The following is a 14104-nucleotide window of genomic DNA, read 5'->3' on the forward strand; positions in this document are numbered from 1 at the left end:
AACGAACCCAAATAAAGACGTGATCGTAACGAGAAAAAAATCATTAAAAACTACGAGAGCACAATTGGAAAGACAACTACTGCTCAAAATTACGATAATCAGATAAATAACTTGTACAAAGAATTCAATAATCGCCCAAGAAATGCCAAAGAAATTGTGATAACCGAGGAGTAACTGGGTACATTTTTATCGCAAGGGGCTTGCTGCAAATACTTGAATCCTTTGTTATACTGCTTTTTACCGTAGAGGGCGTTATTTGGTTTCTAGCCTCGTGTCAGAACACGAGGCTAGAAACCAAATAACGTGTAATTCAGACACATCAGCAATTTCCGATAATGATTGTACCTATATAGTAACTCCTTAAATATCACTATTTCTGTGGCTTTTCTTGGACAACTATTGTATTATTCCTCCAAGTTTTGTATCTGCTTACGATAATTTTGAGAAGTTGTCTTTCCAATTGTGCTCTCGTAGTTTTTAATGATTTTTTCTCGTTACGATCACGTCTTTGTTTGGGTTCGTTCTGGCACGGATTACAGCTAACTACGAGGAGCACTGCGCATTTTTCCGAGACTAGTCTGAACTTGCCTTGCAACAGCTATCCGTATCGAAACTTCTTGTGATTACCAAGTAATGTTCAGCTTTTAAAAGAAGCATGTGGTGTTCAAAATCAAAGAAATAATATCCATTTTGTCTTTTAAAAATTATTCGATCAGTATGTTGTAAAGAAGTACTTTTTAGAAAGCCGTTTTATTATTCAAACATTAATGTTTCTTTCAACCTGATTTATTAATCCTGCCGAGAGACCCGGCCAGTACAGTAGCTAGCTAGCAGCTGGCAACAACAACCCCATGGGGCGAACTGCTTTGCAACCCATATTTATATCAGCAGTTCGGATTGATTCAGGATGAGCTAGAATATGATTGGTAACAATTAAATACTTAAGTTTTAAGGTGGAATGATTTTAGTGGTGTGCAAAACTGCAATTTCTTACATATTTCATTTTTTTTTTTGGAGCATCGGTTCTCAAAAAACGAAACCGGGACCCGACGGCAACGGTCGGGTCCCGGTGTGATCGACCGTACCGACTCAAGCCTAGTCAAAACAAATAATGTTTCTAACACACTCCTCATGCATTGCAAGAATCTAATTCTAAGATAAATTGCGCTGCGCTTGCTTGTCGTTCACTTCAGAATGACTAGACTCTAGATCTATCATCTAGGTCTAGATCTAGGTCTAGATCTAGATCTATTCATTGTGGTTCGGATTTCAATTCTGAGATGAGATGAACCAACATGACCAAAGAGTTATTGTTTACATTTTGTTAAAGGAATGAATTATAGACCTATGAACTATACTATAGGCTATAGCTTTTACCCAAAAATAAATTTATGTAGAGAGGACATTTCTAGAAAGATTGTACGAGTTCAGTAACTTCAGTTACAATTCCACATCACACTCTGCCACAAGTGCAGCTGCTGCGCGGCGCGGACATGGACACGGCACGGTCGGTAATTCACCTGCGAACCCACGGGAAACCTTGGGCCCACGTATTGCCGCAAATACAGCGCCAGTGTCCGAATGGGAAGTCGAGATTCATACCTTTCAATGCACAAAAAGCAACTGTCTCACTCTGAAACTAATAAATAATGAATATTAAATAACATATAATTACCAAGTATGATGTTTTGGTTGTCTCTGACTCCGTGTTGACGGAATTTAAGATGTGAATCCTTCAAAAATCAGGAATTCCAATACCTCACCGACATCAGTAATCACCATTCATGCCACAATATTTTTGCAAGCACTTCCTTGTTTTTTTAATTTGGCTCAAAATGCAAGGACGCCACCTACGTAGAAACAAGACAAGACACATTCACAATAATTGTTTTTATAAGTTGTACATTTGTTTTTGTATCTTTGCTCTGGATCTAATTTATTCTAACTATATAGTCAAACAGTCAGCACTGTCTTTTTTAAATGACTGAAAGACTATATCCGATGTTGGAAAATGAAATAAACTAAAATATCGACCAATGCATTGGGCGGGTTGGGAAGGAGGGGGAAGGGGGGAGGGGGCATGTATACCTTCAAACGCATTTAAGGTCCTGCTCGATCTCAATGTACATCAAGTGGAAATCAAGAGATTTGTGAAAGTAATTTGAACGAAATAGAAATTTATAGTTTTTTTTTTTTTTTACTCGACTTCCACCAACCAAGTGGAACCCTATGGGTTATTTTTTCTAGACAGATGCAGTCAGACAATTATAGTTCTTGTTATTCTTTCTTTGTTTTTCATCATCGAGTTCACATTTTATTTATGTCACATCGACGAAGTTAAAAGATTGATGCAATACTAGACAACGATACTGTGAATGAGCCCCCATACCATAATTACGCTTTTGATAGTTTCATAGGGGGACTGGGACGTACATGTAGAGGGGGGAGGGGCGGGTGCCACAGTATCAATCGATGGCGCAGTGCCAGTGGTAGAGCAGCGGTCGATGGGCTAGTGCCCTTAATTGGTAAGGTCTTAATCATTATTACTAAGTCCTTCGGAGAGGACTTAAAGCCGTCTGTCCCCTGGTTGCTTACCTACACACAAATGCTTTCTTTGCAGTTAGGTAAAACAAAAACAAAAAACAAGACATTCTAATAAGTATCACTGTAAACTATCACAGATCTGGAATGTTAATTATCTTTACTTGGCCTTTATATCTCTCTAAAAAAAAATCGAGTGATCACGGACGTCACTCCTTTGGCTCTGGCGAGTGAAAATGTACACTCCAAAAAATATTGGGCAAAAACTTGCCAAATTTTTCCCCAGTATGAGGGCGATTATGTGTCCAACCAACTGTTGGGTAAATTAAAGATTTTGCATGATTTACCCAGTGCTGGATAAAAAAAAATACCAAACTTTTACCCAATACCCAATTCTCACCATAATGTGTAGCATTTTAGACACTAGTTGGGCAAATAAGTTGTATAAAATATGAATTATATTATGTATAAAAGGACATTAGTGCCGCGGGGGGGGGGGGGACTCGACCGCGGACCTTGTGATTCACAGTCCCGTGATATATCCACTCGACCACGACACATCTAAGATAAGAATAGAACCATATTGTTGCATAATTGTTGCCCGACTTACGTTTGCCCAGTTACATCTGCCCAATTTATCTTGAACATTTAATTGGGTAAATACATAGTAAATGGTTGGGAGAAAATAAACCAAATGTGGGACAAAAATGGCCCAACTTTAATTTGCCCAATAATATTACCCAATTATTTTATCGGTTATACTACATGGTTGGTAGGAATTAAACCAATTGTTGGACGATATTTGCCCAACATCGATTTGCCAAGGGACACCTCTACCCAACCCATTTTTTACCTTTCATGAGGTAACTTCATATAGTAAATGGTTGGGAGAAAATAACCCAATTATTGGACAAAATTTGTCCAACTTTGATTTGCCCAGTAACATCTGCCCAACTTTTTGTACAATGTAGTGAAAATAGAGTGAACATTCGCTCTTTTCTTCTTAGAGAGCACTCGAAAACCAATTGATATTCACTCCTAAACAAGTGATCACGGACGTCACTCCGTAGAAAGTGAAAATAGAGTGAAAAATGCACTCTTTTTTAAGAGAGAGAGAGAGTAAGGTATAGGTGTAGTACTGCAGACCTACTCGTGGTGAACATTAATTACAGATTTACTTGGATCTTAATATAATAGAGACCTTGGTCACTAAATTGCTAACATTCATAATTTGTTTGATAATTGTTCATGCTTTTTCTTTCAAATTTTCGCAAACCCGTTTTTCTGATTTCTTTCACGTACATGTACATGTATTGAGTTGGTACAAAAGCTTCCTCCTTTGATGAAACGATCGTAATAATCCAAAACATTCAGTGAAAAATGAAATAAAATGCATATAAACCGTTAATATCCATTAAGAAACAAGCTGGAAACTATGAAAGTAAACAAGGAAGTAGGCATCGGGGTATCATGTCTCTCATAAACTATTTTGTTCTATTCTGGCACCATCTTACTGGCATACAGGAAATATCTTCTTCATCACTGATGATTAAGAAGCTACTCAATATCAATCTGAGATAATGACGCGTGGAGATGAGATTACCAAGGTAACATGATAGTTTAATGATAACCACGCTAACCACTAATTACCCAATAAGACAAGCTTTATTGTGCAATATAACTTTTACTCATGTATACAGATATACGGAGAAGTCAGCCACAATCATAACATCTATCTTATGCTACCCAGGAGGATGAAAAATATGTACACAAAATTAATGTACTTCATAATGGTGTAACAAGGGCCAGTGGCGGATCCAGGAGGGGGTTGGGGGGGTTGCAACCCCCCCTAGGGCGGCCCAAAAAAAAAAAAAAGGGAAAAAAAAGAAAAAAAAGAAAGAAAAAAAAAAGAAAAAGAACGCACGCTGGAGAGAAACCCTTTCAAGTGCAAATATTGTGAGAAGATATTCAACTCATCTGGTAACTTAAAGTCACTGAGTAGTCGGCTCTCATGGGGAATTCGACACCGTTCGGGTGTTTACCCAATAACAGGTGTTGTCAATCACCAGGGTTGGCCTTGAGCTTTATGACCATTGGACCTTATGTAATGCTTTGATTTGCCCGAAGACTCTCGAGCTCTCCGAGAGATTAGGGGGTAATTCTTGACTGGACTATGGGTTTGCTGTGTGCAAATTTGTACCCCCATTAATGGTATTTCCACCAAGTCTGGTGTCAGCGAATTATGGCCTTCTGCACATGGAAACTGGCGATCCAATCCCTTTAACCAAACACATGATAACTCTGGATATAACTATGTATTAAACTGTTACTTGATTTAAAAAGACGTTATCATGCACTGCTTTTTATGGTCTCCATTGTGTTAATAGATGCCAGGAAAACATCACTTACGGGGTTCAAATAAACACCCCCAAAAAAATCGGCTCGCCGCTTCGCGGCTCGTGGACGATGCTCCGCATCGTCATTATTTTGGTCAACCCCCCCCCTTAGCAAAAAGCTAGATCCGCCCCTGAAGGGCCCCCCGTTATCAAAAGGCTCAGTGGGGGGGGGGGGGGGGTTATTTAGTGGGTGAATTATTGAGAGGGTGATAGAGGCACTTCAATTACATGTATCTACTTCCATTCTCTCTCTCTCTCTCTCTCTCTCTCTCTTTCTCGCTCCCCTCTCTCTCTCTCTCTCTCTTTGCCCCCACTCTCTCTCTCTCTCTCTCTCTCTCTCCCTCTCTCACAATTCGCTTTATCAACCTTAAATAAATCCCGAAGAAAAGAATAGACCACAACGATTATTTAAGATATACTAATTTATTTCAATCAGCAATAAATTCCTCGACAACCCCTTTTCGCAACTAAAATCTAGCTGTGCGCTAACATAAAATGTCATAGCCGGACGTGAGTAACAAAGCATAATATAATGTATTTTGCTATCAAAATAAAAAGAAATACATTATCAAGATGGTACAATTTACCTTCAATAGTAACGGGTTAAATTTCACGACCGATATTATATTTCTACGGCCGATAATAATTATTCCTCATGCAGCGTATTTGCCTTTGCGTCGTAATTTATTATGAGCGCTGTCGGTTCGACCCGACTGATGCTAATATTTCCATATATACAGATTAAATGTCTTTTTCTTTTCTTTTGCCTCTTGCACATTACTTTGAGTCTTTGAACAATCTAAAGCACGATACACACCTATACCGAATCTGAAGCTCCAACAATAACGTGTTTAGCATTATTATGGGGCCTTTTATGGGAAGAATAGGAGGAGAGACCCCAGGATTTCAGTGATTCAGTTCGATTTCCGCCTCCTCGCGCATAGGTGACGTGAAATACTTAATAACAGCGTGATATTTCTGAAACGAGTCGTGTCTGTTGGTCATGGGTGTCGATCCGTAACTGATACCTATTTATCAGGGGGGGATGATCTATTCATTCATCCCCCCCCCCCTGATGAATAGGTATTACGTAAGGATCGACACCCATATGCTGTTGGTTGTTGCCTAAATTTCTTCCACAAGTTGAAAACTGCGAACACATCACTGTTCAGCGTGATGTGGACGTGAGGTTGTCACGAAACATCGTGATGACCACGTAATGTACTTTATAATCACGAATAACTACACGTTGTAAACACGGCGACTGTTCATAGTAGGGACTTTTAGAGTTGCCGTGGCAGCATGCCTTAAAGGACGTCACGGTGCCTTAAAAGGACATCACACGTAGTAGTCCACTATAAGTCGACGTGCGAATCTAAAAGTCCCTAATTAGGGATTCTGCACGACGAGAACGTAGACTGCCATTTTAAGGCAATGTGTTGTCCTTTTAAGGCACTGGCAGTGACGTCCTTGTCATGCAGAATCTAAAAGTCCCTATTATGTTACCCCCTATCACGAAGATAGGACGTTCTCTTTTTGAGAAACTTTGCACGAAGCATGACTAGCAACAAGTTTGACTGGTTGTGAAGGTGATGAGCATTGCACGAGCTAAATTATTGCCGGAGCAGGAGCTTCAAAGATCTTCACTATTCGTGTAAAAGAACACCAAATGTGGCTGTAGCGTCTTTCAAGGACGTCAAACAGTTAGCAAATGGAATGATGCCATATTGACATTCATTCTTAAATTTCTTCCGGGAAAACAAGTCCATCCCCATCGGAACTTTCAAAGTTTATGTTGACTTCAGGTGGGATGTTGGCACATTCTATCCTAATCTTATCATCACCTTGTGGTACGATTGACGTCTCTTTATTGTCTTCTTCTCTAATATCCTTCTGTCCAGTCGTTTCTTTGAGAGGCATCTTCACATTGGTGTGTCCGTTATTACCTTGTCCTAATCTACCATCTGTTCTTTTCTGTTGTGCTAGCTTCATGGCCATGGCTTGCTTAGCATTGGTCCTGTTCCTCGACCCTGCCCTGTAAGACGCTTTAAGTTTCGCGTTCCAGACACCCGCCTGTCGCATCCATACGCGATGGAAGAGCCTAGTTTTGCTCTCGGCGACCAGGGTGCAGAAGAGAGAGGAGTTAGCGCTCGGGCGGATCTCCTTATGCTTAAAAACCCCATGTGAACGTATGTACTCTCCCCAGCACATTCTTGAAATACGCTGTCTTTTCTTTTACGAAATGAGGCGAGGTCAAGCTCGAAGTTGGGTCCGTAATCTTTGATCTTCTGCCACAGTGTGGCGTTGAATCGTTCGTAAAGGATCGTATCCGCCTGGCTCCATTCACGAATCTTCTGGCGAGTGGTCGAGTCTATATCAACACGATTTGGACGCTGGTTCTTCGATATGTAAATGATGTCATCGAAAGTCCAGCAAAGCATTTTCTTGAGAACGACCAGAGACTCGTCAAAGTACTCGCTGATCAGAACTAGGTCCAGTTCCTTTACGAGTGCATCAACTGTCTGGTTGACCATTGTCTCGTCCTTGTGATACTTTGAGTCCAACCCAAGATCAAAGATTTGATTGTTTCGTGCGTAGTACCATCTCAGTCCCCGGGTAGTGTCCCACTGGAGAGTCTTCAGTCGTCGCCGGTAGTATCCCGGTCTACGCATGAACTCTTCGATCTCATGACCCTTGACACGACAGCGCGTGGCAGGAGAGAAACTGTCAGTGAACCGGAAGTGATTGAACGCAGATTCGAAGTGCGCACTGGGTTCGCGGATGATGCTGATATACTTGGTTCCCGGCAACATGAAGGAGTCCATAGCGGATCGATTGTACCGCAAATGTACAGCTATCATGTTGTAATTAAAATGAGAGATGTCGTTGCTTCCTACGCCTAATGGCGGAAGAAAGAAGTATCGAGGACTGTGCTTGGTAACTGGAATGTATACCAAGTGTCCGTTAGTTGGACTGACCTTGTTCAAGACAAACGAGAGTCTATTGAGCAAACCGAATCTGTTGATGATGGTTTGAAGCGTTGTTGATGCGGTCTTATGCGTTTTGATGTAGGCTACGTTGCCATGGGGGTTGCATGTCCCGTCCACGTGACGTGACGTCATTGAAGATAGTTTTTTAATCTCTTCCTTCCGCCGTCCGATCTTATTCTGCAACTGATTACGAACGCGACGGATCTCTTCTTGCTTCTGACGTACTTTCATCTCGGCGCTTTCGCGTACGCGATTTGACGCGTTTTCGCGCAACAGTTTCGAGGCGTTGCCCTTATTTCCATTTGATGCCTTTGGTATAAACTCCATTGTTATATTGTGCTTGCTCTTTCCTAGCAAACTCTTGTGCACCCAAGATATATTTTGAGCGAGATACTTGTTGGGACCTAGTCCTTGAGCCTGTCTTCGAGGTGCATATCTCTCTCCATGCCTTCTGGAAGCCTTGTCTTGAGGTACCACAGGATCGATGCGTAATCTGCCAATAGGGGTGGGGACGGGGATGAGAAAAATGAAACAAGAATAATTATTATAGAAAAGTATATACTACGTCATTATTCGTAAAGTAGACGTGACCTTAGGTTGATGAATAATGACTGCATGGCATGCATGCTTTGTTGAAAACTCTATGTACAGATTTGTTAAAGGTAGGCTAAAGACCAGTTTTGGAAACGCCCCATCTAAAAAAATTAAGTGGAAGCTCTTATTACCAGTCATGTGAAAGAATATGTTTTGACTACAACGTGATGATACAAATTTTGCCGAGGAAACCACCTAATAATTGACATATATGGTAAATTATCATATCGATCCGGCCTGGATAGATATCGCGAATGCACTTCAACATTGAACATTTGGTCATATATTTCTGGGTTTTTTGCGAATTTAGGTTGAAGTATTGCCATCTAAACCTCTGAAGGCAATATTGAAACAATATTGAATGGATATTTTGCACCCGAAACCCTTGAACCGCAATATTTGAGCACTACCGGTCTTTACCTTTAAGTACCCGAAGTTTGAAACATCAAATGGTGTCTAAATCCATCATCCAAATACATCTGGTATCTTAAGTTTAGATGCAGATTTCAGTATTATGCGACAATGATACCTGGGGGATGTTTCATCAAACAAAATTGATTTCGAAAAAAATACAATTTAAAGTGACTTGGTAGCATTGTTGAAGGTTGATGAAAAAAATGCTTAATTTTTGTACAAAATGTTACCTACTATATTCCTTCTACTGTACTAACCCTCTGACATGCAAAAAATCCTGAAAAAATTCTCAAACCACGAAGATATCTATGGTTTTCTTTGAACGAGTCGATGTATGACACCCTCTAACAGTGATTAACAGTAAATTCTCCCAACCATTTTTGAATTTTCCCAACCGTTTTTCCATGAAAAAAAAGACATAAAATAGGCTATAAAAAAAATCTGTCAACACTTAAAAGTCTGGAATGGAATGTAGAGCCATTTTATTGCTTTGTAAGATTTCCATTCACCTTAAATGTAGGTAAATTGTAATAATATAGTTGGGAGAATTAAGGAATCGATCAGATCAGTTTTTCCCAATTTGTACCATGAATAATGGTCCGTTTTCACTCAAATTTTCAGATTATCTTTAATTGTACATCTAGCATTGAAATCACCACCTTAGCACCACTATCTCTCATCTGAACAATGTTTACCAAGTCCATTTAAGTTTAAATTTGTCTACTGTAAAATAATTCCACTTTATGCAGATTCCAGTAATATGCTACAAGTGATACCTGGGGGATGTTTCATCAAATAAAATCAATAATACATATATACAACTCTTTCGGTAAAAAAAAAAACATGTGCTTTCTGGTCGTATCAATATCTGACTGACTTTCCAATCTTTAAAAAATAATTCTTTGGAAAAAGTTTGGAAGTAACGTTTCTTTTATCTATTCCTGTGATATTCCGATCGACAATCAATTTGTAAATGGTCCAAAGAGCTATAGTTAGGAATAAAGTACAATGATTTTCACAATTTATTTTGAGCAAATGTTGGATACTGAACGTCAATATCTTTACTTATTATATCTCATAATATTTCTTTCAGGTGTTTAATGAAGGGCTCATTTAGTTTGCATTCGATAAATGCGGGATCTATATCCTCTTTTATATAACATTTGGGCATACATCGTCTGACGATATCTAATGACTCATTAGATATTCCCCATTTCAAAAGATTACTTTTTACTGGCAATAGATTATAAAGTAAAATTTAGTTAAACTCTCGCGATCAGTTTTCTCTAATGTGTGCAAGAAGCAAGATTACACTTGAATACCGTAGACCAATCAATATCTACATTACGTTTTTGTTTTCCTCATAAAGGCACCATGTTTTAGTTAGTACAGTTCTCGAAGGAATGAGTTTATAGAAACGATTGCTACTTATACCAGTAACATCCTTTTCCTTATTTGCAACAAACAGATAAGGAACTTTGTATTCATTTTCTTGTCTATAGTATAATCATGCATACATTTTTCTTTTAGGCCATGTAAAAAAATAAACATGTTTAGCGTCCCCGCCCGCTTCCTTTTGGGGGGCCGCCTCCTAATTTTTTTTTGTATTTTTTTTTGTATTTTTTTTTTAAACATGACAAACATTGCTAAAATGGATCTATTTCTGATTTAAAAAAAAAATTGTCAGGCGCCATCTTGAAAAATTGGCCGAATGTCAGGGAAAATGAACCGAGCGGCCATTTTGAGCGGCCATTTTGAAAAAAAAAAAAAAAGGGCCTCCTCCTTCCTATTTTTCGAAAAAAACAGGACGCTAAACATGTTTTTTTTTTATTTATTTGGCCTTAAACTCTTGACCCATACAAGTGGTATCGCTCGTTTCAGTCTTGCTTAGTCAAACAGCGCATTGCATTTTATTCGTTTGGAGTGCACCTGCGATTATGATGAATTCTATTGACCGAAAGCCATCTCTCATAAAAAAGTCATCTTATACATAAATCTTCTTACTCGACAAAAGTCTTGGGTTTTGTGACGAGTGCCCTCTTCGGTGAGAGTATTGATACAGCAGCCAGACCCATGAGAAACAACGTGACAGAGAAGACTCCAAATTTAAAGAGGGCCTGCATGTGGGATAGTAAAACAAATAGAGATAGAAGTGACGAGAAAGAGGGAGAGACACATAGAGTGAGGGAGAGGGAGAAAGAGACAAAGAGAGAGAGAGAGAGAGAGAGAGAGAGAGAGGGAGGGGATGATAATTATTTGAATGTTTGAATGTGAAAGTGAATCCATTCATTCGCCTAGTCATACCTGTCCTAAACAGAAATATGTCATTAACTTGATCATTCATGACAAAACTTGAAAGTCGAACAAATTTTTCTTGAGATTGATTCCTTTTAGCATGACTTTTTGTATATAAAGTAGTCTTTGATTTGCATTCTTTTTCAAAACTCGAGCAGCTCCAAAGTGGCTTGAAAGGCCATGGAAGGAAAGTTTTCGGTTTGCGAACAGGAATACAAGAAATAAAATGAGAGAATAAGACGTATATTTGCTAAAGTTATCTTAGAGAAAGTATTAACAAAATCAGTACCATATGGATCCACAAGGAAGGAAATTACGCATAAGGATACGGAAGTCGGGCCTAGTGAGTGCGGATAGAAAGACCGTGAAACATAAGAATGTCATCTTCCTGTACACAAACGGTTGCATAAAGTGTGGTATTCTCTGAGTATAATGATAAAATAACATATGTAGTTTCAATATCATTTCGAAGTGCATAATTTCATGAATAATGACGACTTACTTTTTTCCCAATGCGCATCATGGTATATGACATTTAACCTCTGGAAGCCGAATGGTGTATTGCTGTGACGAGATGACTGCTGGAATATGAAAACAAAGAATTAACTTTGAAATAAAACTTTACCACGTTTATGCTAAGTTTTAAACGGTTTCCAAATTTACGAATCATAAACAATCCTGGATCTGTCTGACTAATATGTGCTAATGAAATCGTTTATAGTAAGCAATATGACCTGGATTTTGTTTCCAGTGTGAAAAAACATTGATTTTTAAAACTACCAGCAATCATAAACATAAGAAAAGTGATCATACTCTCATCTTGTTGGTATGATACAAACCATCATCTCATCAATGGCCCGAACGTGTAACAGTAGCTGAAAAGTGGTATACTTTTATCTGGATAGTTTTGTCTGCTGAAAGCTTTCTACAAAATTATATACGACAGGAAATGCTGAAAACCATGGTGATAATAATTTACTTTGCTTCCACAGATAACGTGGTATAGGGAAATACTAGACAATCGAAGTTGATTAACATTCTACATGTTTATGTATTATGACCGGGGGTCGATCAGAACGTCCGTGTATGGTGTAACTCCTTGATTATTATCTTACGCGGGATCTTACGTTTACAGAAATCACATATCTATACATGTGGTTCAGTTCAGTTCAGTTTATTAAAAACATCATCAGACATAGCAATCATGACGAACAAACGCAGACCTGAACAAACATGATCCAACTTGGGACCCCCCAAAAAGCTATGCTTTTGGAAGGATTATGGACCTCTCACTCCCGGCGGATAAGTTGTCATTAATAAATCAATGAATATCTCGCTAAAAAGAAGAAATGCACTCGCATAATCACCCCAGAAAGTGTATGTACTTCATGTCCTGCTAATTAATTCAGTCACATCGTATATATGTCCCAAAGTACGTATAGCAAAAGAAGTGAACAAATGTTCGTGAATTGATGCGTAAAATATACCAAACTTAAAGTTCAGTCTACCAATAATTGTGATATACTCTCTGAATTACAGTATATTCCGAGCAGGCGCGTACGCAGGGGGGGGGGGGGGGGGGGGGGGGGGGGGGTTGGGGGGTTAAACCCCCCCCCTTTGGAAATTTTTTGTGTGTAAACCCCCCTAAAAAAAACCTAAAACTTCCCCCTTTTGGATTTTTTTTTTTTTTTTTTTTTTTTTTTTTTAATTATTAAAAAAAAAAAGGTGACCTTACCCCCCCCAACGGAGCAAAATGTCAAATTTCCAAATTTCGAGACCAAAAAAAAAAAAAAAAGTGTCCTCTTCCCCCCCCCCCCCCCCCCCCCCCCCCCCCGCTTATTCAGCGGCTGGCTGAGTCGTTGCGAAATTTTCGGACCGATTTATAAATGTTAAAACCCCCCCCCCCCTTGAAAAAATCCTGCGTACGCGCCTGATTCCGAGGCATGGATCCTTATAAACCTGTAAACTCAACATTATCTAGACACGCTATGAATTGAAAATATCACAAACTTTAGTCCGTGCACCAATAATTGCGATATACTCCCTGAATTAATATCATATATTCCGAGGCATGCAGCCATCCTTATAAACTCAACATTATCTAGACACGCTATATGAATTGAAACAAATTAAATCACAGAACAAAATCATACTTGAAAAGACTTACGTTCACTCTGCAAGTATGATGTACATATAAACTTTAGTCCGTGCACCAATAATTGTGATATACTCTCTGATTTACTATCATATATTCCGAGGTATGCAGCCATCCTTATAAACTCAACATTATCTAGACACGCTATATGAATTGAAACGAATTAAATCACAGAACAAAATCATACTTGAAAAGACTTACGTTCACTCCGCAAGTATAATGTACATGTATTATTATGGTTCTCCTCGGCTACGGTATACTCTAGCTCTGTACTGCGGACATGTGGCTGGGGTCACTTCACGTGAACCTGACCGGAATACAAGCACGAATGTGACTGTCTGGATGCTGGAGTGGATACCAATGGATGCTTGTGAGTTGTCTGGGTGTCTGGAAGCTGGTATTCCGCGCATTCAGCATTTCCATCAGGATTACCTTAGTCTACAAAATACAGACACTGTTCTTGGCTCCGGCTTTTCGAGGAGTTCTCCTTCTTCTAATTCATCCTTCAATTGACTGAAGATTCTTGCAAACTATGTGCGCGCGTGTGTGTTAACGGGCCGCAATTTAGTTGTGACTATGTGCAGGCCCATGCCAATGTTCATTACTCTTCACTGTTTATCATTCTTAAAAAATAGAGTCAATCTATCATGATTTTGATTATTCCAAAGCTCATATTCATGATACACCGTCCTGAATCCTGTTTCAGAAAACTTCCAGAC

The 14104-nt window shown here is 39.1% G+C and overlaps 1 protein-coding gene across 1 annotated transcript; it reads right to left on the minus strand.

The window, feature by feature from the left end:
* Positions 1-6375: 6375 nt before the first annotated feature.
* Positions 6376-13723, minus strand: LOC100891678 (galactose-3-O-sulfotransferase 3). The gene is made up of 4 exons (XM_003726319.3): positions 13587-13723; positions 11733-11811; positions 10940-11052; positions 6376-8420 (listed from the first exon to the last, which is right to left on the minus strand). Exons 2-4 carry the CDS (start codon positions 11763-11765, stop codon positions 6926-6928), a joined length of 1641 nt encoding a protein of 546 aa, XP_003726367.2. The 5' UTR covers positions 11766-11811; positions 13587-13723; the 3' UTR covers positions 6376-6925.
* Positions 13724-14104: the final 381 nt, after the last annotated feature.

This window comes from Strongylocentrotus purpuratus, unplaced genomic scaffold, assembly GCF_000002235.5.
Source record: "Strongylocentrotus purpuratus isolate Spur 01 unplaced genomic scaffold, Spur_5.0 spur5_scaffold_13, whole genome shotgun sequence".
NCBI classification, from domain to species: Eukaryota; Metazoa; Echinodermata; class Echinoidea; order Camarodonta; family Strongylocentrotidae; genus Strongylocentrotus; species Strongylocentrotus purpuratus.

Bases quoted from the DNA above. Each gene is read 5' to 3' on its own strand.
- LOC100891678 (XM_003726319.3), bottom strand. From the start codon at position 11,765: ATGTCATATACCATGATGCGCATTGGGAAAAAA. The intron at 11,053-11,732 runs GTAAGTCGTCAT...TCCCACATGCAG, and splicing joins TGATGCGCATTGGGAAAAAA to GCCCTCTTTAAATTTGGAGT. The intron at 8,421-10,939 runs GTAAGAAGATTT...CCCTATTGGCAG, and splicing joins AAACCCAAGACTTTTGTCGA to ATTACGCATCGATCCTGTGG.